General features: G+C 37.7%; 1 protein-coding gene across 3 annotated transcripts in view; it reads left to right on the top strand.

Annotated features, from left to right (window-relative positions):
* The window catches only part of LOC119786748 (neuropilin-2-like), a 120054-nt gene that overhangs the window by 13917 nt on the left and 81366 nt on the right, over window positions 1-24771 (top strand). For all 3 annotated transcript variants that reach the window (XM_038290266.1, XM_038290264.1, XM_038290265.1), the window contains exons 2-3: window positions 6205-6386; window positions 18309-18536. In XM_038290266.1, the coding sequence (XP_038146194.1) occupies window positions 6205-6386; window positions 18309-18536 (410 nt within the window). The remainder of the gene's footprint in view (window positions 1-6204; window positions 6387-18308; window positions 18537-24771) is intronic.

Raw genomic sequence — 24771 nt, 5'->3', positions numbered from 1 at the left:
AGCAAAACAGCGTTTTCCACATGGAAATACCGGTGTTACGTCGAGCTGCGTTTCCCCATCACATAACGGTTACCTCTGCATCTCCACACAGCGCAGGCGGCAAGAGTCACCGCGCAAGCGACAGGAAACGCGCATGCTCGCTAAAGGCGCGCAACAGTCGCTCTGTGCTCGCGCCACAGGAGAACTATAGAGAGCGTGAACGATCAAATGAACCTGACAACAGCCAGAAATGATAGCCTGTATGGAGAAAGGGAGAAATCTGGATGGATGGATGGATGGATGGATGGATGGATGGATGGATGGATGGATGGATGGATACTCTGCCTTCTCAACCTACTGTATTTTTTATTTTAAACATTATTTGATGGCCTTTGTGGCAGGGATGGAGATCCATATTTTATGTCACACACAGAGTATACATCTAGATAGATAGATAGATAGATAGATGATAGATGTTGCAGTATCTATAACAACCCAAACACACAGGATTTCAGAATTAGACATCCCCAGTTATTAATTTCATATACTCACCGGACCTGAATGTCCTGTTATAAAACTTCACATCGCGTTCCCCCTGATGTCATTTACGTTGAGTTGCAATAAATGCTAAACTGTCTGCAGGTTCTTGTCTTTGTCGTCCGCTCTATTCAGCTGGCTTTGGAAACACAGGCGAGAAGGTGGGGGCCGGGTGGTGAGGTTTACGGGGGCGAGAAACGCAAAAGTAACGCAATAGTTACTTTTACTAGTAACTAGTTACTTTTATTGTGGAGTAACTCAGTTAGTAACTCAGTTACTTTTTGGGAGAAGTAACTAGTAACTATAACTAATTACTTTTTCAAAGTAACGTGCCCAACACTGAGAACCATACACTATGTTGATCGAGAAGCTGTTTGTTGTTGCTAGTTAAAAGTACAGTGCACAGAAAAGTTTCAAGAAAAAAGTTATACCTGGAAAATCCTGCAAATTTTCTCCGTTGTCATGTCCTCCTCAAGAGTCACACGCTTGGATCCTCGAAATAAAACGTAACTGTCCATGGCTGATAGGTCCGACTGCCTTATCTGGTGCAGTTTGATCGAACGTGGTGGGAGTAAGCCAATTGTTTTTTTAGCTAACGCTCCACCAAACTTCCGGGTCATGTAAACTGTACCGATTAAATATTAAAATCAAATTCTGCGTTGCTGTCCGTTTTTCCGTTTCGTATTCTTGATCTGAGCTTAGAATTGAAATATGAAAAACCAATCCTTTTTTCGTTTTTGGTTTAACGATAAAAAACAAAAAACAAAATAACCAGTCAATTTTTTATTTTTTGTTTTTTGATTGGCAATTGAAAATAGAAAGAACGAATGATACACGGATTGGCCTGTTGCCTGAACAAAGCTTTCAAATCTCCTGAATTCTTTTCTGTTTGATTGGATCCCTGTTTAAAAAACAATCAGGCATAAGTGAAGTGTAGAAGAAGAGGAACGACTGCAAAATTACAGTTTGCTTTTGCTTACAGGCATTGATGCTTTGCAAGAAGCATCTGTTATCGGTCAAAGGGGTTGGAGGAAACTGGCAGATTTATGATTTCTTCCTTTGTTTGACAGAGAGCCAACAGTGCGTTTTGCTTCTCTAAGAAAGATCTAAAAATACTCCTTATGGCTAAATTTTACACTGACACATGACTAAAGCAGAAGTGATATGTATGAAACGATTTACCCAATATAAAATTCCAGCATCTGCAGTTTGTATTAAAACTATTATTAACAACTGTCATTTTTATCTGATTCTCACATTTTTAAATGCAGACATTTGGAATCGCACCAAGAAAAGATGTATATAAAACTTTTAAAAAATATCTTTATTTAGCAGTAATGAATATTACTGTGGAAGTTTAGGTAAAAAAAAAAAAGACATTAGAAAAAATGTTGTTTTTCTTAATGTAAAATTGCTTGAGATAAACTTATTTAAAATCAATTTAAATTTAGCTTTTTTTTCTTTAGTAATTTACTTGACATTTATGCAAACTGATGTCAGTTCCTGTTACCATTTAATTAGTCATCCATGTCAGTCTGTTCATTAGACTTCATGTTTTTGCCTATTTCTTTGGACAGTTTGCCAACGTGCAATTTGCTATGGTACACAGTCTTGTAAGAAAGGTAAAAAAAAACTCTCCAAGGCTTAATCTTAGAAATGGCTTTAAGTTTCTATAGCAACCATCTGGATGTTTAGGAGATGCCCAGGAGAAAAGCGTTCTTCTGGCCTATGACAAGCTAAATGTGTAAAGTTTGCTAAGTACAACAGGGATTTAAGACTTATTGTGGGCTTTAATCAAATGAGACTGAGATTGAGTTGTTTAATTTACAAACACTCAATGATTGTTTATAAATAGTATATTTTATTGAGTTTTTTTTACTCATTTTGAAATGGTGCTATTGGAAGGTGTGGTCATTATGTTATTGGTCCTTTGTTTTTTCCCCTCCATCATCACAATGTTTCTCACATAAAGACACGATGACAACTTTGGTCCATAAAAAAGTCTGAAAAGAAATATAAATAAGAAAGCTGTAGGGTAGGATATTTATCTGACAGCCTTATCAGAGCTTCCTCGCTCATTACATTCCTTATGTTACCGTGACACTTACTCAGGTCCACTGTTAAAGTCTATTTAGTATCAAGAATTTATTCCCCTTCCATTTACTCAACATAAAAATGACTTAAAAACATGTGTGGGAGAATCTGATTTGGAGGTCTTGTTGTTCTCTTTGGCGAGTCTAAGAACATCTTGGAACAGCTACAGTGGAATATATTTGGGGGGAAAAGAGAGACGAGATGATGGGATTAAACAGTTTGTTAGAAGCCGTGTAACTCCCACTCTTGTATGGATTGGAAACCTCAAACCCCTCTGACCAGAGCTGTGTTAAACCGCTAGATTTGTTTTCATCAACATAAACATGCTGCATGAATGTAAGGCTTAAGAGTTGGTGGGTTTGTTTAATTTTAAAAGCATGCAGCAGAAGGAATGGAGGACACCTGTCCATGCTAGTCTGAGGCGTGGAGAAGGCAGCTTAGATACACTTCGGTGTCCTCTCAGATCAATCTGATATTGTCTTCTTTGCTTTCTTGTTTTTAGACAAAGTTGATACTATAATCTCTAAACTGCTTAACATTCATTAAGTTTAAAGCAAGAACAGAAGGGCAAAGCAACACATAGAGGAGTATTAAGAGAATGAGTTGCCATTACACAAAAGAGGTGTGGAGAACTGTCTGGATAATGAATCATTGTTTTAAGAAACATATGAGACTCACCCACAAGTGCTTGCAGAAGACAAGCATGCATATAAAGTGACAGTTTGCAACATAAATCTGAAGAGGGGGAGTTTCTGCACAAAGCATGATGGGAGAGAAGGAGGTGAGTGACCCTCAGCATGTTAGGAGGAGGCTCACCTGTCAGATCAAACACAAACATAATTCTTCTTTGCATTTGATTTTTTTTTACATGCAGGGATCTGTTAAGTTTATGTTCACATAGAATGTCTGTTATGTATTTGTAAAATGACACATGGGGTAATTAAAAAATGTTATTTGGGTTTCCAATTAAGAAAAACAATGCATAGATTGAGTCATATTTAAAGGAGTCCAAACTTTTCAAAGAAAGTTCTCAAGCTTTTAGTCTTAAGGTTTTTTTTTTGGCAGGACATTAGACAGAAATGTAACGTACAAACCCAGAACAGTTTTTACCATGTTACTCTGTACTTTAATTGAAACATAATAAAAACACTTTACCGAGAACACAACCTTCACTGATTCTAATGGAAAAGAAAGAGAAAATAGAAGAAAATGTTTATCATCTGGTCATCAGAAAATATGACCATATGGGACAGTTTCACACTCTTAGCACCTAAACATTATGAACTTAGTGTTAGATTTTCTTGCTTCTCACCATGTAGTCTAAAATTTCCATCAGACTATAAACATTCACTTCTTCACATATGAAAACAAGAATGGCTTTTAGGGATGCCCCCGGAGGAACGGCTCATGTCTCTAAAAAAACATGGCATCATCACTTCGACATGACGTTGCATAAAGAAAAAAAAAAGATTTATGGCTAGATACTGTAGATGCTCGTTGTTGACTTGTTGAAAATCAGAAACAAGCCTCAAAACTCTCAGCCTCAATGGACCCAAAGAAAGGTTTGCAGGATCAAATATCTGCAAACCTTAATGGTTGAAACAATGTTGTAAAATAAAGCAGGCTGAAATTTACCCTGGATGAAAAGAATCTTATAGTTGTTGCATGTTAATTTTAATATGCACACATTTTTTTCTTTTAATATTAAATGAAAATGTTATATTTTGTACAGCTAAGGTTTTCATTTTAAAGTATATCCTCCAGTGCCATAAGTCCTGTTTGCTTTTAGGTTCCAGGTTTGCTAACTATATTTAAAAAAAGAAAAGCTGCAACAAATGCCAGCTAACAAATAGTGAAAAGATTAACACCCTTTTCATATGCATGTATTTTTAATATGTGTGCTGTGTGGGAGCAGCTTACCATGAGCTTAACTTTTATTATCCAGAGGTACATGATACCTTCGTGTTATAAGTCAGTTTAATGACCAGGGTTGCTGGTGGGTGTTATTTTTAACAGCAATAAAGTCAGAAATAACTGTTAAACTATACAGAAACTCAATGCTGCACAAGCTTCAGAGAAATATATAAAGATCTGCGCAGCATAAATTATTCAGCTCTGATGTGGTCAGACGTAATTGTTATGCTGTAAACGAGCATACAGGTAAAGTTCACCCTAAAGTGTTTTGCTCTGCAGTAGTTAAAGAAAATTCCTAATTGTGAAGAAGATTTTAGTTTAAATCAAATGTTAAAACCTTCCTTTATAACGCCCTCCAGGAATTTATTCCCAGGAAGCTATTTTAGAGACAGGCAGGTGTGCCTTTGGTATCCAGACGCAGAGGCAGCGCTCCTGCTGTGAGTCCACAGATAGACCTTAACATTTGTTGTCAGAAAACATGAAAGAAACAGGAATAGAAATAGATTTCTTGCCAGTGATGTCCTTTTATGGTAGAAAACAATTCCCAGCATCCTGTCTGCTTATATTTAGTGTGAGGTGTCTTTCAAGTTTTTTTTTTCCAGTCCACTTTTGTAATTCTCAGTATTTCTTTCCAACAATAGATTAAGCGGACATTGATCTACGACCGAATGGTAAAATAATGAGAATTTATATTTTGATTTTAATCTGCAATTATTTCCATCCATCCATCCATCCATCCATCCATCCATCCATCCATCCATCCATCCATCCATCCATCCATCCATCCATCCATCCATCCATCCATCCATCCATCCATCCATCCATCCATCAGGACATATTGAGGTTGTTAGATTTTCCATCTCTCACAGGGTTTCCGCGGGTCATTAAAAATGATTAAAAGTCATTAAATAATTATTTATTTTTAATTAAGGCCTAATTTGGCATTAAACTTCTTTAATGCTATGATTTTGGCATTTAAAATGTTTTATTTAAAAAAAAAAAAAATTTATGAAACAATATATATATTTGCAAATATATTGTGATATATTTGCGCGGAACTGCTTCCGGTTGATCGGGATGTTCGAAAAAGAAGCTCGCTGCAGAGAAAAGGCTAGAGAATGGGGAAAAGGCTAATTTCAACAAAAGTGGCTGGAAATTGAGGAATTGCAGCCTGCCGAAGAAAAATATTAAGGAATTTACCGTGTATATATGAGAGTCATGGGTATTTGTTGATGGCATTAAAATAATTTCTAAGAGCATTAAAAATCATTAAATTAGAGTTAATAATTCCTGTATAAACCCTGTCTCACATCTCATTCAACAGTTCAAACAACAGATGACAGCATGTAAAAATGTTTTTTTTCCTGCATTAAAAAAAGGACAAGAAGCAGCACAAGTGTGGGATTTTAGTTTTTTAAGAAGATGGAAGGCAGGTTGTTAAAGTGCAAAAACATTATTTGCTTCCAGCAGAGCAGCAGACTAAGCTGGCTGTGTATCGAGTTCACCAGAGAGCCCTCCTTTGGGAAGAACATTTTTCTGTATTGGCTTATTTTTTTCCATTTGTTCTGAGATAAACATTAATACAACTTATGACCAGGATGTGTGGGGTCTACATCAATGTTAGCTACTTTTGCAAAACAAGAGATCAGATTCATAACGAGACTTGTTTGTCTTTTTCAGATATGACTATGTAGAGATCCATGATGGGAACTCGGAAGCAGGCGACCTGCTGGGAAAGCACTGCAGCAACATTGCCCCGGCTCCAATCATATCGTCTGGTCCATCTCTTCACATCAAGTTTGTGTCAGACTACGCCCAGCAGGGGGCGGGCTTTTCACTGCGCTACGAAATCTACAAAACTGGTAAATCACTGCGTTCTATCTTTTTTGGGAGAAACAATCCTAACTTCTAAAAAAACATGTTCTGATTGTTTATAAGAATATTTCATAGCATTTTAATTTTTTTTAAATCTTGGATTAAATAAAAAGCAAGAGTTTTATTTCGTGCAAAAAGGAAAAGTGGGCACGACTTGCCCCAAAAGCAATTCAAAGATTGGACCTTTAGTTAAAAAGAGTGGGTAGAAATAAAAAAACATTAATTGTAAATTAAAAGAACAATAAGTAATAATGACACATAGCGTTTGAAATCCGTAAAACATGCTACACACGTAGCATTCCTTCCCTCTCAAGTGAGACCAGTACATGATACAATTTCTGCTTCACTTCTCACCCCAGCTTCCATTTTTGCTAGCTGTTGTGTCACTACCCGATCCGTCCTGGATCCCTAACATCAGCTCATTTGCGCATTCGCTGCCAGATATACATCCAGGTCGCTTTTGATTTTACTTGTAAAAAAATCCTAAATTACTGACATCTTGTGTAAAAAAGTACCTATTGTCTCACTGTGCAATAACACATTCCAGCTACTGTGTAGCTTGTGTAATAATGTCAGTACCGGTACATCTCTGCAGTACAAGTGCAATAACCCAAGTCAATTGCTATGTAGTCTTTCCTCTGCTCTCTGCTGTGCAGATATTTTTATATCTAAAGGAAACATTTTCCAGGACATTACAACTTTTTTATGCTTTTTTGTACTATATACACACTTTTATATTGTCCGTTGTATTTTTTATCTTTAATGCCTTTTAATGCACTCTGTATAAGCTACTGGAACCAGAATTTCTCTGAAGGAGTAATCCCAAGGAATAAATAAAGCTGAGTCTAAATACAAGTCTAAGTCTAAGTTTTTCTGTCCTTAAAAATAGTAAGTGTACTAAACTATAATGTATTAAAGGTTAATAATGTATTTCCAGAGTAAATAAATGCCTTGAAATCCTTTCTGTTTTATCACTTGTCTGTGCCCAATCTATACTGGAAATGGGCTCCTACGCTACTTCCAGGAGCTAACTTTTTCGGCTTTGAATTTAAACATAAATCTAGTCTTTTTTTAGTTTTATGTTTTCCATTTGTGTTAACATTATGTTATATAGAGTCTAATCCGAAGAAAGAAACAACTAAAATGCAGATATACTTGTTTTATCTATATTTTGCCGGACTCCTCTGAGCATGTCTGATGATGATATTAGACGAGCAGTTTAATGGAGAAAATGTAAAAAACATCAAACTGTCTCTGGAAAGTCTTAAAATATTTTTGAGCAATGTTAGTGTTTTAGTATTTTTTAGTGATTTAAGGATGGAAATAATCTATTTTAGTTCCATAATTACATTATTTATGGCGACCTGGATGAATATCTTCCTGCACATGGCCAAATGAGCTGATGGAACAGATCGGGTAGCAACATGCTGCTCTTTTGCTAACATAAAACACCAAAGGCTGCCACCTGTTATGGCGACCCTGGAAACTCTAATATGATTGGCTCAGGAACCACTAGGTAAACTCAAGTAGTTCTGTACTGCATTTCTAAGTTAAAAAGGTCAGAATTTGACCAACGTTGCTGGGGAGGACTGATCCTGGATAAGAAATGATAATTATTGGGGTTAATTATTTTGGTTTTACGGTGAACGTCTTACTCATTGGTACTTTAATCAATAGAGTGCACTTTTAAAGAGGCTTTTATTACAAGTAACAAGACGACTAAACACGCTTCATTTGGTGATCAGGCTTCTTTTATCTCCCCGGTGTAAATGAAGTCGGAGAGAACATGTCAGGAGACACAGCAGAGGACCCCTGAGGGTCCTCCAGCCTGTCCAGGCAGGTCGTTTCTTCACTTCATGACACTCTGTGTGTGTATATAAATGTGCGTGTCTGACATGGCTCCCCTTCACGCCGCCATGGGTCAGCCGAAGCGAGACCAATTGAGATGAAGGGCAAGTGAGACACAGAGGCGCACATTGGCGACCTCATAGCCATCTTGTCCCGTTCCCTCTGAAAGCATTCCACTCATGCCGGCCTAATTGAGTCCTGAGCTCCTGTTCCCCTGAGACACACAAACACACACACAGAGGGCTGAGGTTACTAACACAACACGTGTGGTTGTTGGTGTTTCTCACTTGTTGGCATCAGCCTTTTGGGATTCCCAGAGTGTGCGTTTCTATGTGTGTGTATGTGCATGCCGTTGTTGCTTTGTATGACCACCTGATGAACTTCAAAAACAAGCCTGGTGTCAATATCCAAACACTGGTACCTGAGGGAAAAAACTAAGACAAGTTTGTTTCTGTGCTGTTCTATCAAAATTGCTCTTCTAGGCATATTTAATTCCAGTTTTTATAGTTTTGATTATAAGGCTTTATTGCAGTAGACAACATTCTTATGCTGGACAGAATATGGCTCATTTTATATGAGTTTGACAACATTTAGAACCAATCTATTTTGCCGAACTGCTGCTTGATTGAAAGTATGGTATCCATTTGAATTGTTCCCTTATTTTTAGCTTACCCCAACACTTGGAGATAACATGATGTTCACAGGGTCACCGTAAATTTATTTCTAACTGTAGACTTCAGCTAGCTTTGTGTTTGTGTCCGACCCTCTCTGGCACCGACGATGGAGCCATTTGGAACATTCAAGCTGTTGCCGGGCTGCTAACAGGATCTTGTTTTCCTGGAAGGTGCAGCCGAACGTCTGGTTGTGTGGGTGAATTTTGTTGGAGATGTATGCCAGTCGCAAATATTGTCCAGCCTTAGGGTGAAGCATCTAAATATAAAATATGTTGCTGTGTTTTGGTCCACTGTGCATTTTTGTTGAAGAAATAATTTGCTTTCAAGAAACAGACTTTGTCAATAGCTCTTGTCTCTCAGAAGTTGTTTTTGGACTTTAGTTATTTGCTACAAAATGTCATGTACAAATACAGCTAAATGGTGTGAGGAAAGCTTGCAAGGTTTGACCTACATTGTTTTTATTGAGTCCTCTGAGCTCTGATACCCTAAATCCAGCATGCAAGGAAAACATTAATTAGGTAATCTAGCAAGAACCACATAGTAAAACTGGAGGAGCAGCAAAGATCGACAGCTCAGGAGGGAAGACCTTTTTTTTATACTGTTAATGATGTTGTCTTTCTGGAAGAGCAGCAAAAAAGGCTTTTTGGCTTAAAAAAAATAAATCCTTCTTTCTGTTTGTTGTTAGCCATTTAAAGAAACATACAGTAGCAGACATGAAAAACAAGGAGCTCCAGTCAGATGAGTCCATGATTGGTGACCAAACACCATTGCCACCTTGAACTGTGGTGGTTGCCGCCTTCTGCTTTGGGGATGATTTTCTTCAGCAGGATCAGGCAGGCTGGTTAGAATTGATAGGAAAATGGATGGTGCTTAATAGAAAGTGATTCTAGAAAACCTATAGAGGCTTCTTTGCTGGAAGCCGGTAAGAGATTTTGAAAGACTGTTGTGGCTGGGGCAGAGATTCACCCTCCAGCAAGTCTATAACCTTAAGCATACAGTCAGGGTTACACTTTTAGCATTACGATCAGAGCACATTGGTGTGTTTCTATGGCACACTCAAAGTCTAGACTTGAATTTAATTTAATTTAACTAATTCTTTGTACTGTAAATGTGCAAAGAGAGTAGAGAAATATCTGCCCTGTAATTACAATGAGGCTTCTACAACATATTGAATCTGGGGCTTTAAATGCAAGCAAATGCTTAACAGTTTCAAGTTTTGGTTGTTACTGTAGCTTTATTTATTACTTTAGATTTTTCTTTATGTAGTGGAACACTGATTAGACATGTTCTTGTCTGTAAACTGTTTACCAGATAAAAAGCATTTTCTGAACTGAAAATACAATCAGTGTGAAAACTATTAAAGCTATCTGTGTGATTTTCTGCTAGATTTGAAATAGAGCAATAAGTCTTCATTGTAACAGAGGCCCTCTCTTTCAGTGTCGTGTGTTGCCATGTTGTTATCTTAGATAATGGCTTTGTTTTTTCTGTTTTTTTTGCCTTTTTCCAACCCCCATCTGTTACTGGGAGCACTGGGAAGGTTTGCCAGTGTGGATGAGGGTTTGCAAACCTTTTGTTTTTACCTAACAGATCGATGGATACAAGAACATGGATAATAATGTTCAGAAGAATCACAAACACACACATAAACAAGTTCTAAAACAATCAGGCACTCCTCTCTTGTTGTTGTTTACAGTCCTGTTACTATGGAAATAGTAGTAAATTTTCCAGCCAATACTGAGAGAAGCATGAGCATGTGACAACCAATCAAACTTTAGCACCCGGGCAGTGTTCCCCCAGCTGCCATTGTGACCCAGAACTCCCCACACGCACATGCACCCACACACTCACACACACACTTGAATGCACTGATGCAGGCTGGATGGATACTGACAAATACGGGACAGCTTGCATGTCTGCACGCAAATGTTAATTCACACATGCAGACATGCAGTCTTTCTCACACCACAAAGTGGGAATTTATTTAAGGGATATTTTCTGGTTTTACCTACAATATGTTGCTACAGAATAAACCTTCAAGTCACTCAGAAAGCATTATCTGTAACTGGAAAATGAAACAAAAACACTGATATTAATATTGCAGCCTATGGGCAGCAGTTTTAAACCTAACGTGATTTGAATCAACTAAACTCAACTGTGTAAGGATAAATCCACCTACATCAAATCACAGAAATTCTCACCTACATGCAGAAACTCACACAGTGGGCAGTGTGGAGTGGAAGTTATCGTGACAACCCCTTCCAATAACTAGTTTTGTTTACATTCTATCCAGTGCCTTTAGGCGCTTTAGGCGCTGCCTCTGTCCCTCTACTCATCAGCTCAGTTTATTAGTAAGTCTGACCAATCATATCACTGCCTCCTCCCTCTTCCAGCTCCCATTGAGGAAAGTGCTTCCAGATCTGACCTAGCAACAAGCCAAAGGTGCTTTGGAAAAACAATGATGAAATGATAAAGGAGACCAAAACAAGCATCTTTGATGGAATAGCTTCATCTGCATGACAGCATGCTTTGGCCTTTTCAAACTCAAATATTTCTATCATAGTATATTAAGTGGTGTTTTGGTCAGAGGGTGTCATCTATTTATGTTGGAAAAATGTAAAAATGTATTTCTTATTCTCATTGCAAACCTTTCTCCTTATATTGAAACCTGATATTAGTGTTTTAGCTTTTTTTAGCTTTTTTAATGCAATATTAGTTTAATATAACAGTCTCACTGAGGTCAAAATGTAAGGGGCTAAGTAGCCTTTAGAGACAAACCTTGTCTGGATAAAACCAGCTTCATTGGCTGCATAGCAAACAAATGCTTAGCAATTAGCAGAGGTGGGTAGAGTACCCAAAACTTTTACTTATGTAAAAGTAGCACTACTTCAACATATTTTTACTCAAGTAAAAGTAAAACATAAAATGCCTTTGATTTATTTTGAAGTTACTTAAGTAAATGTATCTGAGTAAATCTAACTACGTAGTTACTACCCACCCCTAGCAATTAGTATAATATTGTTAGGATCCGAAACTTTACCTAAGACAAGGTAATTGGGATAAATCCAGGATTCTTTTGACAACCTGCATACTCAGCTCTGCTGCTAGACCCATGAAATTATATTTCATTTGAATGCGTCATTTAAAGAAAAAAAATATATATTTTCTCTAACAAGCAAGAATAAAATCCTTTTTTCTGAGCCTATAGGATTATACCTACAGTATAGGATATAGGATAGCTATATAGTTTTGACCTTGTAAAGATTATAAAATTAAGAAGTCCAACCTTTACAATTGATGGCTATTCTGAGAATTGCTTTTAAAAAGTTGTTTATTGCATGGTCACTTGAGCTTAGCAAAGAAAACCGAGTAAATCCTTTAATGTCCCAGAGTTTTATAGCATTAATTGCCCTAAGGTGTAAATATAACATAATATATGTCTAGAACTGTACAGTATGTATGTTTTTTTTTTGCTTTTGATTGTTGCCAGCAGTATCCTGGGCTGCTGATTAAAGCAACCTGGCAACATCAAATCCTTCATTACAAAATCTGTACTTTATTCACACAATTTTGTTTATCTGAGGGCTTTTTCAGAATATGTTCCCATAGAGGATTTTAGAGCCTTAAATGTTTGTTTATCTGAAGCTAGGAAGTATGGCAGTTAAGAGAAATAGATTAAAAAGGGGGAGACAGTCTTTGAAAAGAGTGTAGGAAATTATAAACTTTATCTAAATGTCATTATGAGAATTTCAAAACATTTTTAGCAATTGCATCAGTAAGATATTGCTGGATTCAAACCTTCAGTAAACTGAAGTGACATAATTTTGCTGCTAATTGTCTTGGAGCTTGGTTTTATTTGTTCGTGGGAGTTTAGCTGCAAGTGCAGTAACTGCAAGTTTTTGAAAATAGAAAATAAGCGTAACCCCAATATAAATGCTGAAAGGTTGTTTCTGGGAAGTTTCAGCTGCACATGCCTCAGACCAAAATAACAACTGGGTGGTATCCCAACATGCATAATGCTGTTGGTTTTCACATTGGTATTGGTAAACTGTGTGTGGTCGCCTATAATGTGCGTCCTTTAGTGGGTGTATTACAGTAAATCACCTCAGCATGTGAACTGAGTGTGTTAGATGAGGGGCTGTAAGTTTGAGGTTTACAAATAAAAGAATCTAAAACTTCTGTCAGTTTACATATACTGGAGACATTAAAAGTCTCTGCACTATAGTTCCAGTGTTAGATCTTTATTCTGCAAAAGCCTGAAACTATAATAAATTATAGTGAAACACTTTTCACAAAAACTTAAATGTCTGTCCAATACAATTGAATAAAAAACAAACAAATTATTTCAAACAAATTATTTTTATATGTACCTTGGGGCAAAGATCTTAATTCGTGAAGGTCTGATAAATGTAGACCTAAGATAATAAGACACCCATTATATTCAAAGAGAGGAGGAGAAAGCTTGAATCAGCTAGAACAGAACATTATGTCTGAGGCACGGTGGAGGTAGTATTAGGATATGTGGAATTTTTGCTACATTTTAGCTTGTCATAAAATAGATGCCATTATAATGAAATAACAATTTTTGTAAATACTGAAAAATCCTCTCAGAATGTTGAGACTTTACACACAAACAGGTCTTCATTTGCTCTAAGCACACCACCAAACTAGTTACAAACAGTGGCGGCCGGCCCATAGGGGGCGCTGGGGCACCGCCCTCCCTGATAAGAAGAGAGAAACGTAAAATATATTTTTAGAAATTAACTCATAAATGTCAGTTTTACTCTCTAGACTGTGTACCTATAAGCAAAACAAATTATATAAACTACATTTCCCTATCTACTGTCATTCATTTGTGGATTTCCACAGACAGACTCCTACCGTCTCTGTTCTGGGGGCGCTGATCAGACTGACCCACATTTGCAGAGAATCTGTCAATCATGTACTATTGCTAGGTGAATTTAATGGCCAATCAGCATCTAGGAACTTATGGTATTGGGGCTCTGAAAATACTGCGCTTTAACAGGCTTCTGCACCCAAGCGCAGGTGCAGACAATTAGAGGGAAGATGGCGAATGTAACGAACGAGATGCAGCTTCCACCAAATTCGGTGAGATCCTTATTTATCTACCCGTTTGCCAGAAGAACATCCCTGTTGTAGGATATGAACATTTCCTGTCATGGTTATTGTGACTGTGACGAATCCACCTCGTCGCTTAAAACAACCTCTCTAACTTTGCGCGCCACACACACATTCCTGTTATACTGTGTTTGTGAGGACCAATACACTCGCGCTGAGCCCAGTAGCTCCATGAACTTAAAACACACAAGCTGTTCCTGGTTACCTGCTGGCATATTGAGGGTGCACACTTAATATTTCAGTGGGGTTAGCCGTGTGTGTGTGTGTGTGTGTGTGTGTGTGTGGGTGTGTGTGTGTGTGTGTGTGTGTGTGTGTGGGGGTGTGTGGGGGGTGTGTGTGTGTACGTGTTTATGCTACGGGGACTTGTCATCTTCAGTCTGGCTGCGTCTTTGCTGGGTTCAAACCCAGTTTGGTGTAATTGAATAAGTCAATGAATCTGTGTAAAAGAATTAAGTTGTAAAAATTATTTGTTTTTGTACATCAATTGTTTGTGGAGGTAATATATGGACAAAACTGATTAATGAGAAGAAATCAGAAATAAGAGAGCCTGATGTGAGGGGCTTAAACTATTTAATGAGGGCTGTGGGAAGAAAAGCGGCAATTTTTGTTTTCTGTTTCTTTGTTACATTGCTGGTAACTGGAGGGAGGCTGAGGCCCAGAGTATCTTGTATGTTTAGTTTCTTTTGCACCCTGTTTTGAGTTTTTGAGCTCAATAAATCACCAACACCGGTAACCCGACTGAGACTGGATTCTTGGAGGCCAAAGAACCCCGTCACAGTGACCCAAATCATCACTGTTACTGTTATTATATAGTAAATTAAATCATTACTGTTAAATTGTATGTATTGTCCAATTGTTTATTTGAATTCTTATTCCGGATTAGTTGGAGACATACACTAGGCTATATCAGCCCCACCAAAAATATTTTTCACCAGCCGCCACTGGTTACAAAGTGGATAAAGGACGATTAAATACTATTCTGGACTAGCTTTCATAAAGCTTTGATCCCATTCCAATCAATGATTATTGTTCAGAGCTGGAGAGGTAAGTGTGAGCAACGCATATTGCAAATATAATGCACAATAGTTCTTTTAGGGAACCTTTGAAGTCATTCAGATTCTTTATAAATGATGGTTTGTGCTAAAGAAGACTGAATACTATAATTAACTCAAAAGATATTTTAACAAAGATTTAATTAAGACACTTATGCATCCAATTATTGCAGCTTTTTATCTCTTGCATTGTTCACTCAAACTTCACAGCTGATTATAAATGATTTACTTTATGTCTCACTAAAGGTTGTAAAAAATGTAACAAATGGATTTTTTTCATACTTTACATAAAATATCTTGGAGTTTAAAACCAGATTTGTTGGATTTTTTTATATTCACTATATCTTGTGTCTTATTATTGTACAAACTGAACGGTAATAAACCAAAGTGGTTGCATGCCAACGATTTAAAGACATGCCGACAATCCCCATCCTGAATCCCCAAGATCAACAACATATAAGCATCAGATCTGCCCAGCAACACACAAAGAAACACAAACCGCCATGCTTCTTTCACTTAATCTGTTCAAACACATACAACATAAGTAAAGCAGCACAACTGGAAACACGATGAAGTAGGGATAGGTGTTTCTTTCAATGCAAAGAAAGGACAGATCCGAACAAGACAGGATAAAGGAGGGCATAAGTAAGTGTTTTTTTTTTTTGCAGACTCTATGAACATGAAGTAATGAGAGGGGAATAAAATCGCTACTGGCAACAAAACTGGTCAAGCGTGCACTCGCCACACACACACTTACTGACAGTCACGAAGCCCTTCAGCTATTCAGCAACTGCCTCTGCATGGGGGCCAGACGCAACAGAAACCTCATGTGTTTATGTCTGAACGTGTGTTTGTCTGCCACTGAGGTCACTACGCCGCCAAGAAGATCATGATAACAAAAAGTCTGAATACTATAACTAACTACTAGCTAAATGCTATTTTATTCAGTTTTACAGTGGAAGAATGATCTGAAATCATCAGCTGTTGTGACTGATGCTCATGCAAGAGTGACAGTCATTGCCATCCAAATGACAAATCAGAACCAATTAATCTCAAGTAAAAATATCAGTGGAGATGATAAAAAAAACCCACATGTTTGAGAAATGATAAATATCTTTAGTCACCCCTACAATTGCTTGGATGTTCAAAATTGAATGAATTAAAAACATAGCATCTGTCAGTCTGTACTGTACTTGTTGCATGAAAATCTAGTTTCCATGGAGATCTCCAAGCGGCCTTATCAAATTAAAGGCTTTAACTTTGGAGCTTTACTTCCACAGACACGCTGTGACTCCAACTGCCATGTCGCTCACAATGAAAAAGCAAGGCACTCATTTGCATTTGAAAGAAAAAGAGTTCAGGCTCTTTGAGTTCAAAACACAAGCCCTTAATCGGCTAGTAGACATGTTAGAACAAAAAAAAAAAAAATGCTTCCCCCACTGCTTTGATAAACACAATCTTGTGATGTATTCGTACTTCTCCTTTTTTTTATGGAATCATGTAAGTACAATAGCAGACACCCAAACAGACTGGGGAGAAATGGGTTACAATAAGAGGCTTAGACTGAGGGCGTGTGTGAGAGAGAGAGTCAGGTTTGGTCACACATGGCTGGCTAAGCTGAAATAATGGTCCAATTGGTGCGACTGTGTTCATTCTATAACATGTACTGTATGAATCTGAGTGTTAATAAGGGGGATATTACAGTTGTGTGAGTGTGTGGGTCTCTATGTGTGATGATACGTAGAGGGATCCTCTGTACTCCACATCCATCCATTGAGCCTTTGTTGTGTCTGGTAGTTTTTTGTAGAAAATTAAGAACTGTTATGGATAGTGGAATTAGTCCATGCTTTGCCACAATTTGCTGGCAACTTGAGCCACATGTTACTTTTTAGATTGTAAAAGCTACTTTTTTAGCAGCTATGTGTTGCTATACTGGAACAAATTATTAATTTCATGCACTGAATTAAAAAAGTGAGATTAAAGTTTAGCATCACGACCCGTAGCTTCTCAGAAAGCGGCCTATTAGTGCCATTATGAAATATAATGTTCTCATCAGTTCTTAAAGATGCATTTTAAAGATTATGGAGAGTAAGACATATATTCCAAAAGGATAGTGACTGTAAATGACTACTCTGGAAGGAGTCATAACTAGGTATTTTATATGTACAATTCTTATAGAATTGTTTTTAAATTGATATTAAATCCTATTTATGAAAAATTTTATTAATAAATGAAATAAATAAATAGAGTACCTTTGGGCCCCAAATATATATTATATAGCTATATACTATATACACAGTAGACTGTGGGTTATTTTAACGCAGAAGGTCTGCAGATGCTATGTTGGTGTAGCTTGTAGGTCATGAATGAGGGAGGGAGAGAGGCGGTGCTAAGTGTCACGGGGGGTTCTGGGCCATGTTGATAAGGCTGGTAGCGGATGGGAAGAAACTGTTTTTGTGGCGTGAGTAAGCATAAGTACATTAGCAATCCTCCATGTTTTATTTACCTTTGCTTCCTGTCTCTTACACAGTAGGAAAATGGTTAAAAAAGACATGCTGACTGCTTGCAGGTGAGTCCCTGTTTGTTAGAATCGCCCCCTTTAGTGGAATAGAGATTGAAGTGGTAAAAGAAAGGCAAATGTTTGCATCCTTCTACAAATGGCATTAATTTTGTAAGGGGCTCTTGTGGGCTTTTCATGTTTGACCAAAGAGCTTGCAAGAAAAAATACAATCTACTTTCACAGTGTGGATTTTTTCAACGAGTTTTAGCTGAAGCTAAACACCAATACACATGTTTAACATAAAAAAAAAAAATCAGATTTTCAGGTTGACCCATTTCAACTCGTTAAGATGAATTAATTGGTTTCTGACTGTAAGACAAACGTAAAAGCATCTTTTAAGCTTTGGGAAAGTAACATTAAAATTAAGGAAAAGTAAACTGAAGGCTGCAGGGTTAAAAATGAATAAAGCCAAACTTAATAGTTCTCTAACTTTCATGATTCTTTGATGGTATCAACTGTATACAAGAAGTTAGCGTGTTCTATACTAACACCCAAGGCTTGTTTGGATGGAATCCAATACGTTCTGGAAAGTAATTGTTCCTACTGTACTAGGATCTAAAAAAAAACTGTGGAAAGTTCTGTTTTGACTTATTTGATCTTTTAAGTTGACCATTTGTTTTTGGTTTGTTTTCTTTCTAGGCTCAGACTGTTCTCGTAATTTCACCAGTCGCACAGGGCTGATTGAGTCCCCAGGCTTCCCCGACAAATACCCACACAACCTGGAGTGCTCCTTCATCATCATTGTACCCCCCAGCATGGATGTCACTCTGACCTTCCTCACCTTCGACCTGGAGAACGACCCCCTGCCAGGCAGTGATGGCGACTGCAAGTATGACTGGTTGGAAGTGTGGGACGGACTACCTGGAGGTACAGTTTAATCTTTAATTTATCTTCCTATGTTTGTGATACACCAACAAATTAGGAAGTTGTGATGAAGCGATGAAGAATTATCTATAGTTTTCTTTTTTAATAAATGCTATTCATTTAGCTCCCTTGATGTTCGACATTGTAGAATAACCTCTTGCTGCAAATTACAGCTACAAGTTTATCATGGAATTATAAGCTTTAATTAAACTCAGTCCTCAAGAACTACCACTAGATAATTTTTTTACTCTAGTTCATCAGAATCCTTTTAATTAGTGCCAATCAGGCTTAATGACATGCTGACGAGGAAGTTTAAAGTTGAATAAATCTAAAAAGTGGCAAGTCTGAAAGTTTCCTACAAGCTTTCTTTCAAAGAATGTATTTATAGCTTTTTCAATGTTCGTATTAACTCAGAACAGCCTGCTTATCCCCTCTGACAGCAAACACTCCCCACAGAATCATGGTATCACTACTATGCTTTTCAAGAAGAACATTTGCCATAAAACCTCAGAGGCTTTTTGAGAAAAATTTAATATTTATTGAGATTAGATCACAGTGTCGTGGAATAATATATCCAATTGTCTTCTGAAGTACACTATATTGCCAAAAGTATTTGCTCACCTGCCTTGACTCACATATGAGCTTAAGTGACATCCCGTTCCTAATCCATAGGGTTCAATATGACGTCGGTCCACCCTTTGCAGCTAGAACAGCTTCAACTCTTCTGGGAAGGCTGTCCACAAGGTTTAGGAGTGTGTTTATGGGAATTTTTGACCATTCTTCCAGAAGCGCATTTGTGAGGTCGCACACTGATGTTGGACGAGAAGGCCTGGCTCTCAGTCTCCGCTCTAATTCATCCCAAAGGTGTTCTATCGGGTTGAGGTCAGGACTCTGTGCAGGCCAGTCAAGTTCATCCACACCAGACTCTGTCATCCATGTCTTTATGGACCTTGCTTTGTGCACTGGTGCACAGTCATGTTGGAAGAGGAAGGGGCCAGCTCCAAACTGTTCCCACAAAGTTGGGAGCATGGAATTGTCCAAAATGTCTTGGTATGCTGAAGCATTCAGAGTTCCTTTCACTGGAACTAAGGGGCCAAGCCCAGCTCCTGAAAAACAACCCCACACCATAATCCCCCCTCCAACAAACTTTACACTTGGCACAATGCAGTCAGACAAGTACCGTTCTCCTGGCAACCGCCAACCCCAGACCCGTCCATCAGATTGCCAGATGGAGAAGCGCGATTCGTCACTCCAGAGAACGCGTCTCCACTGCTCTAGAGTCCAGTGGCGGCGTGCTTTACACCACCGCATCCGACGCTTTGCATTGCACTTGGTGATGTATGGCTTGGATGCAGCTGCTCGACCATGGAAACCCATTCCATGAAGCTCTCTGCGCACTGTTCTTGAGCTAATCTGAAGGCCACATGAAGTTTGGAGGTCTGTAGTGATTGACTCTGCAGAAAGTTGGCGACCTCTTCGCACTATGCGCGTCAGCATCCGCTGACCCCGCTCCGTCAGTTTACGTGGCCTACCACTTCGTGGCTGAGTTGCTGTCGTTCCCAAACACTTCCATTTTCTTATAATACAGCTGACAGTTGACTGTGGAATATTTAGGAGCGAGGAAATTTCACGACTGGATTTGTTGCACAGGTGGCATCCTATCACAGTTCCACGCTGGAATTCACTGAGCTCCTGAGAGCGACCCATTCTTTCACAAATGTTTGTAAAAACAGTCTGCATGCCTAGGTGCTTGAATTTATACACCTGTGGCCATGGAAGTGATTGGAACACCTGATTCCAATAATTTGGATGGGTGAGCAAATACTTTTGGCAATATAGTGTATGTTTGTTGCTCTGGGTTGTATTAAGACATGTCAGAATAAATTAGGATAGGCAATCTATCCTCCTACTTTTACTTCACAATTAGGTTCTTCTTTAGGTTGGTCCATGCAGTAAACATGAATATATAGAATCTAGAAATTATATAGAAATTGGTATTGATCTAAAAAGTTGTGAAAAGTTCAAGGACTTTAAATATTTTTAAAGACACTGAGTATTTGTGATATTTTTGGTAAATTTGTTGAACGTTGTTTATAGAAATTTTCAGCACTACCTCACATACCTTTTGAGTTGGTACAGAGAAAACAGGCCCTGCCTACATCCTTATTGACTGCAGTAGAGCAGATACTATTTTAGCAGCTATGTGTCAGTAGATAAAAGCTAGGCTTACAGGCAGGATGCTGGCACCTGTTTTGGAGTAAATTCTAAAGGGGAATAAAGATTAGGAGATGTTGAGCAAAGGGAAAAAGGAGACTGGGGGTGAGAAGGAAAGTGGAATATGGTGAAGATATTTCTGGTCTAGCTGCTTGTAAACTTGGGATATTCTACAAGGAATAATCCATATCCTGCCAAGACCTTGGGTCTACTTTTGAACAATGAAAGAAGAAGAGGGAGCTGGAAGTGTTCATGAAAAGGCAATAAAAGCATCTCTGCAGCTGGAAATACAGGAACAAAGAAGGAGATGTTGGGCTGAGGTTTAAGGTTGAGAGGTTTGTGGTCTGTCTTTGAGAAAGGATAAACAGGATTTCTGAAACTGGGAAAGAAAAGTGGGGAAAGGAATTTGTCCAGATTTTGTATCCAGGCTTGTTTAGGCTACATTAATACTTAGAGTTTTGTTGTTTCTACAACTGGATGGTATTAGTTAAAAATATATCCACTTGCCAAATCTTAAACACTTGATCTTGAACAGTTGATTGTCAAAGAAACATTAAGCATTATTTAAAGAGAACCGACAGTTTCTTTTTTAATGTGCTCGCAATGAGAATAGCTTTAGAAATAAATTCAGCCTGCAGGGCAAGGGCAAGACAGAGCAGAAAAGACGGCTGCTTACAAGAATGGAGCTTAAAGACACAGCTGCTTTACGGCATTTTTAGTTGGAGAATAAAATGCTTTAACAGAGAAAGTCTACAAAACGGAGAACAAAATGAAATAGGATGACATTTCATAGGTGGAGGCCCTTTGATTCATTCTCAAAAGACACATGCTGGTAAATGGTGTGATATTACCTCAGAGGTTTCAAGACAAGCAAAGCAATCTGTTGTTTTAAAACATTCAGTTAGATGCCTAATTTTAAATACACCATAGTTGCATTCTGTTGGTCAGTTCCTTAAAATAAGAAAACTGCACTTTTCTTTTGCTTAACATCTTGGTGTAACAGAAATTAAAACCATAAGTGATACAGAAGGGGGCAAAAACACTTTTGCATGTAGTTACTTTTCTGCACAATATGCACTTGAAATCTGCAGTGTTGTGATTTTATGTTTATTCTATTCCCAGCCAGCTAGGAATTTATATTTCTGATACTTTCAGATGGTTATTGCCCTCCCCTGTAGGGGGGGGGTAAAATATCTTATTTAATCAGATATGATTTCAGCTGTTATATACTGTTTATGACACACAGCCCTACTAACTGTGTGTTAGAACAATAGATGAAAGAGTGATTCGAGCTCTAATTATGGTCAAACAGTTAATTCTGCACATACATGGAATACATTCACCACAACTTCTGTTCAAAATATAAGAGTTTATTAACAAGAATCATTCAGATCCAAGTCAAAAATAATTCAATTTAACACTCTCAACTAAGACTAGTAAAACTAAACTAAACTACTATGTACAATGAGGAAGGGGAACATGGTTCAAAAACATATTACAGTTTAAGATGGATTTTATGTTAAATGACGTAAAATGATGATGGTCAAACATTGATGGCCCCAACTTTTTTTCCAGGACAGGGAGGGATCGCTGCTCATATATCCATAAATGAAGTGAAATAAAGCTGTGGGCGTGATTTTGATAAAGGGAAAGCCTCACTGCATGGGTAAAAGCTCAAGAAGCTGATTTTGCATGATAAAGGCCATTTAAACCTGTGTACAAATTGGAGAAGTTTTTAAAACACAGTCTAAAATTAGTTTAGGCATTTAATGGAGCAGGGATGAGCAGCGTTATAAGTAAATTTTTACTTTAAACAACAAATTAAATAAGGTGAAAACTGAGATAAGCCTCAACCGTTCATAAATTTACCCCAGTGTTCATACAAGCTTTGGTATCCTCAGATTTTATCTCCTCAGATCAACTGACTAGTCAGCTGTTTGCTTTCATACTCATACATCAACCTAGGGAATGGGATGGAAATGAGATGAGCCCTGTCTGTAAAGCAGGCTGTAAATACATGAAGCCTTGTTTAAAAAATAAAAAAAGTTTAATTGCGCTGTATTTTACTCTTATTTCGTTCTACTTGTCTTTTTCCTTGTTTTCCCATCTCTTTGCCACCAACAAGAAAAGAGTTATTGCTATTATTTGGTCAAGAGCCGTATTTCAAACATCCAACCATTCCAAAAGGGAAGGAAAAAATCAATACCGCAGTTCGATCGCCGGCTATTTTCTCTCCTCCTCCTCTTTATATGTATCTCTCTAGAGCTAGGAGTTTGCAGGATAAATGTTTTACTATTTCTACACACACTGCTGTTCTAACATAGAAGCACACACACACACACCCACGCACACACATGCTTCTAGTTGTAAATCACAATCATCTGTTTATGTTGAGGCATTCACATTTTGTGCTACAGTAGGCCTCTGGAGTGGAAAAACAGCACAGGAATCACTTACATCCTTAGATTAATACAAAAACTATGTTTACGCTTTTAGTGCTTGTTGTAAAACTGTGTTTAGTCCAGAGATGGAGATGATAGATGAAGAAAAGCGAGGTGATGACACAAGGAGGATGAGCAGACAGCGCTGCTGGAGGGAGTGATAGAGAGGAGTGATAAAACAGTGGAAGTATCAGCAGAGAGAGACAAATTCGAGGGTTAAAGGATGAAGGGATTTAAAGATAGATGTCTATCCCAGCAGCAGTGGGATCTTGTGTGACTGACATAGTTGAAGTATACTGTCGTAGGTCTGACATCTTGAGTGGATGGAAAAAAATATTCTATTTTTTCCACATTGTGCCACCTTACATTTACAAGCTAAGCAGTGTACCTTATTAATATTCTTTGTGACGTATACAGTGCCTTGCAAAAGCATGAAGTAAGCCTCCTTGAACTTTTGCACCTTTTGCCAATTATCAAGCTTCAAACATAAATATTTAAAATTGTAATTTTTTGTGAAGAATCAACATACAGTGGGACACAATCAAGGGAAAGAAATTTATTGTATATTTTACACTTTTTTAACAAATAAAAACTGAAAAATTGGGGGCGTGAAATTATTCAGCCGCCTTGAGTTAATACAGTGTAGCGCCACCTTTTGGGGCATCATTTTGAGCTGGAAGGAATCTTCTTTTTAGATAAAAAAAAAGTGAAAAAGCATTTCTAATCACCCCATCAATTCCCTACGCCAACCAGTAAGATCAGATAAAATAAATACCATCAGACTTTATTGTATTTTATTAAAACTTAAAAATTCATCAGAGCTGTGAGGGACTTCAAGATTTATTAGAGGCTCAAGATTACCCTGAAGACAAAGCATTGGGAAAATTGATAATGAAATCCTCCTGTTTTGAGAATGTTATTCTAAAAAAGGGACTGAATATATAGTATATGGAGCTTAATACTACACTGCAACATGCAGTGGTTCAGATAAAATCATATATATTAAAGGTAGATGTTCATAGATGACTCCCATGTAATTTAACTGAACTTAATCGGGGGAAAAAATAAATTTTAGTCTCTATGCGTGCAAAGCTAATAAAGAAATGGCCCCAGAATACCAGATAAAACTAAAGTAAAAATGCCTCTACATACCATTCTATCCAGGGGCAGAATAGAAATGTATGCCACTGTTTTAGATTTTCAATCAAAACCTGAAGGACTTCTATCATTTTCTTGTCACTTCAACAACATTTAGTCGAATCGATTCATGAGATCAGAATAAAATAAATTTTGGTACCTCAGGTATCCCTCTAAAAGCTCTGTACACACACCAATACATTTAGACATTAAAACACAATCATCTCTTTATATTTAGGTCTTTACATTGTTTGATCCAAAGTGTTACTGTGGAGTTATGTTTACAATATACTGTATGGTTAATACAGAATCTCTACCTTCAGTATGATGGAGATTGTAAAACCATGTTTAGTCCAGAGATGGATTTGATAGATGAAGAGAAAAGTGGTAAAGACAGGAATTGATGAGCGGACGTCACGCCTGAAGGGAGCTTTAGAGATGAGTGA

The sequence above is a fragment of the Cyprinodon tularosa genome, unplaced genomic scaffold (genome assembly GCF_016077235.1).
Source record: "Cyprinodon tularosa strain WSP-4 unplaced genomic scaffold, ASM1607723v1 ctg278, whole genome shotgun sequence".
In the NCBI taxonomy this organism is placed as follows: Eukaryota; Metazoa; Chordata; class Actinopteri; order Cyprinodontiformes; family Cyprinodontidae; genus Cyprinodon; species Cyprinodon tularosa.
The sequence above is the reverse complement of the archived record's forward strand: the minus strand, read 5'-3'. Positions and strand labels throughout refer to the sequence as shown.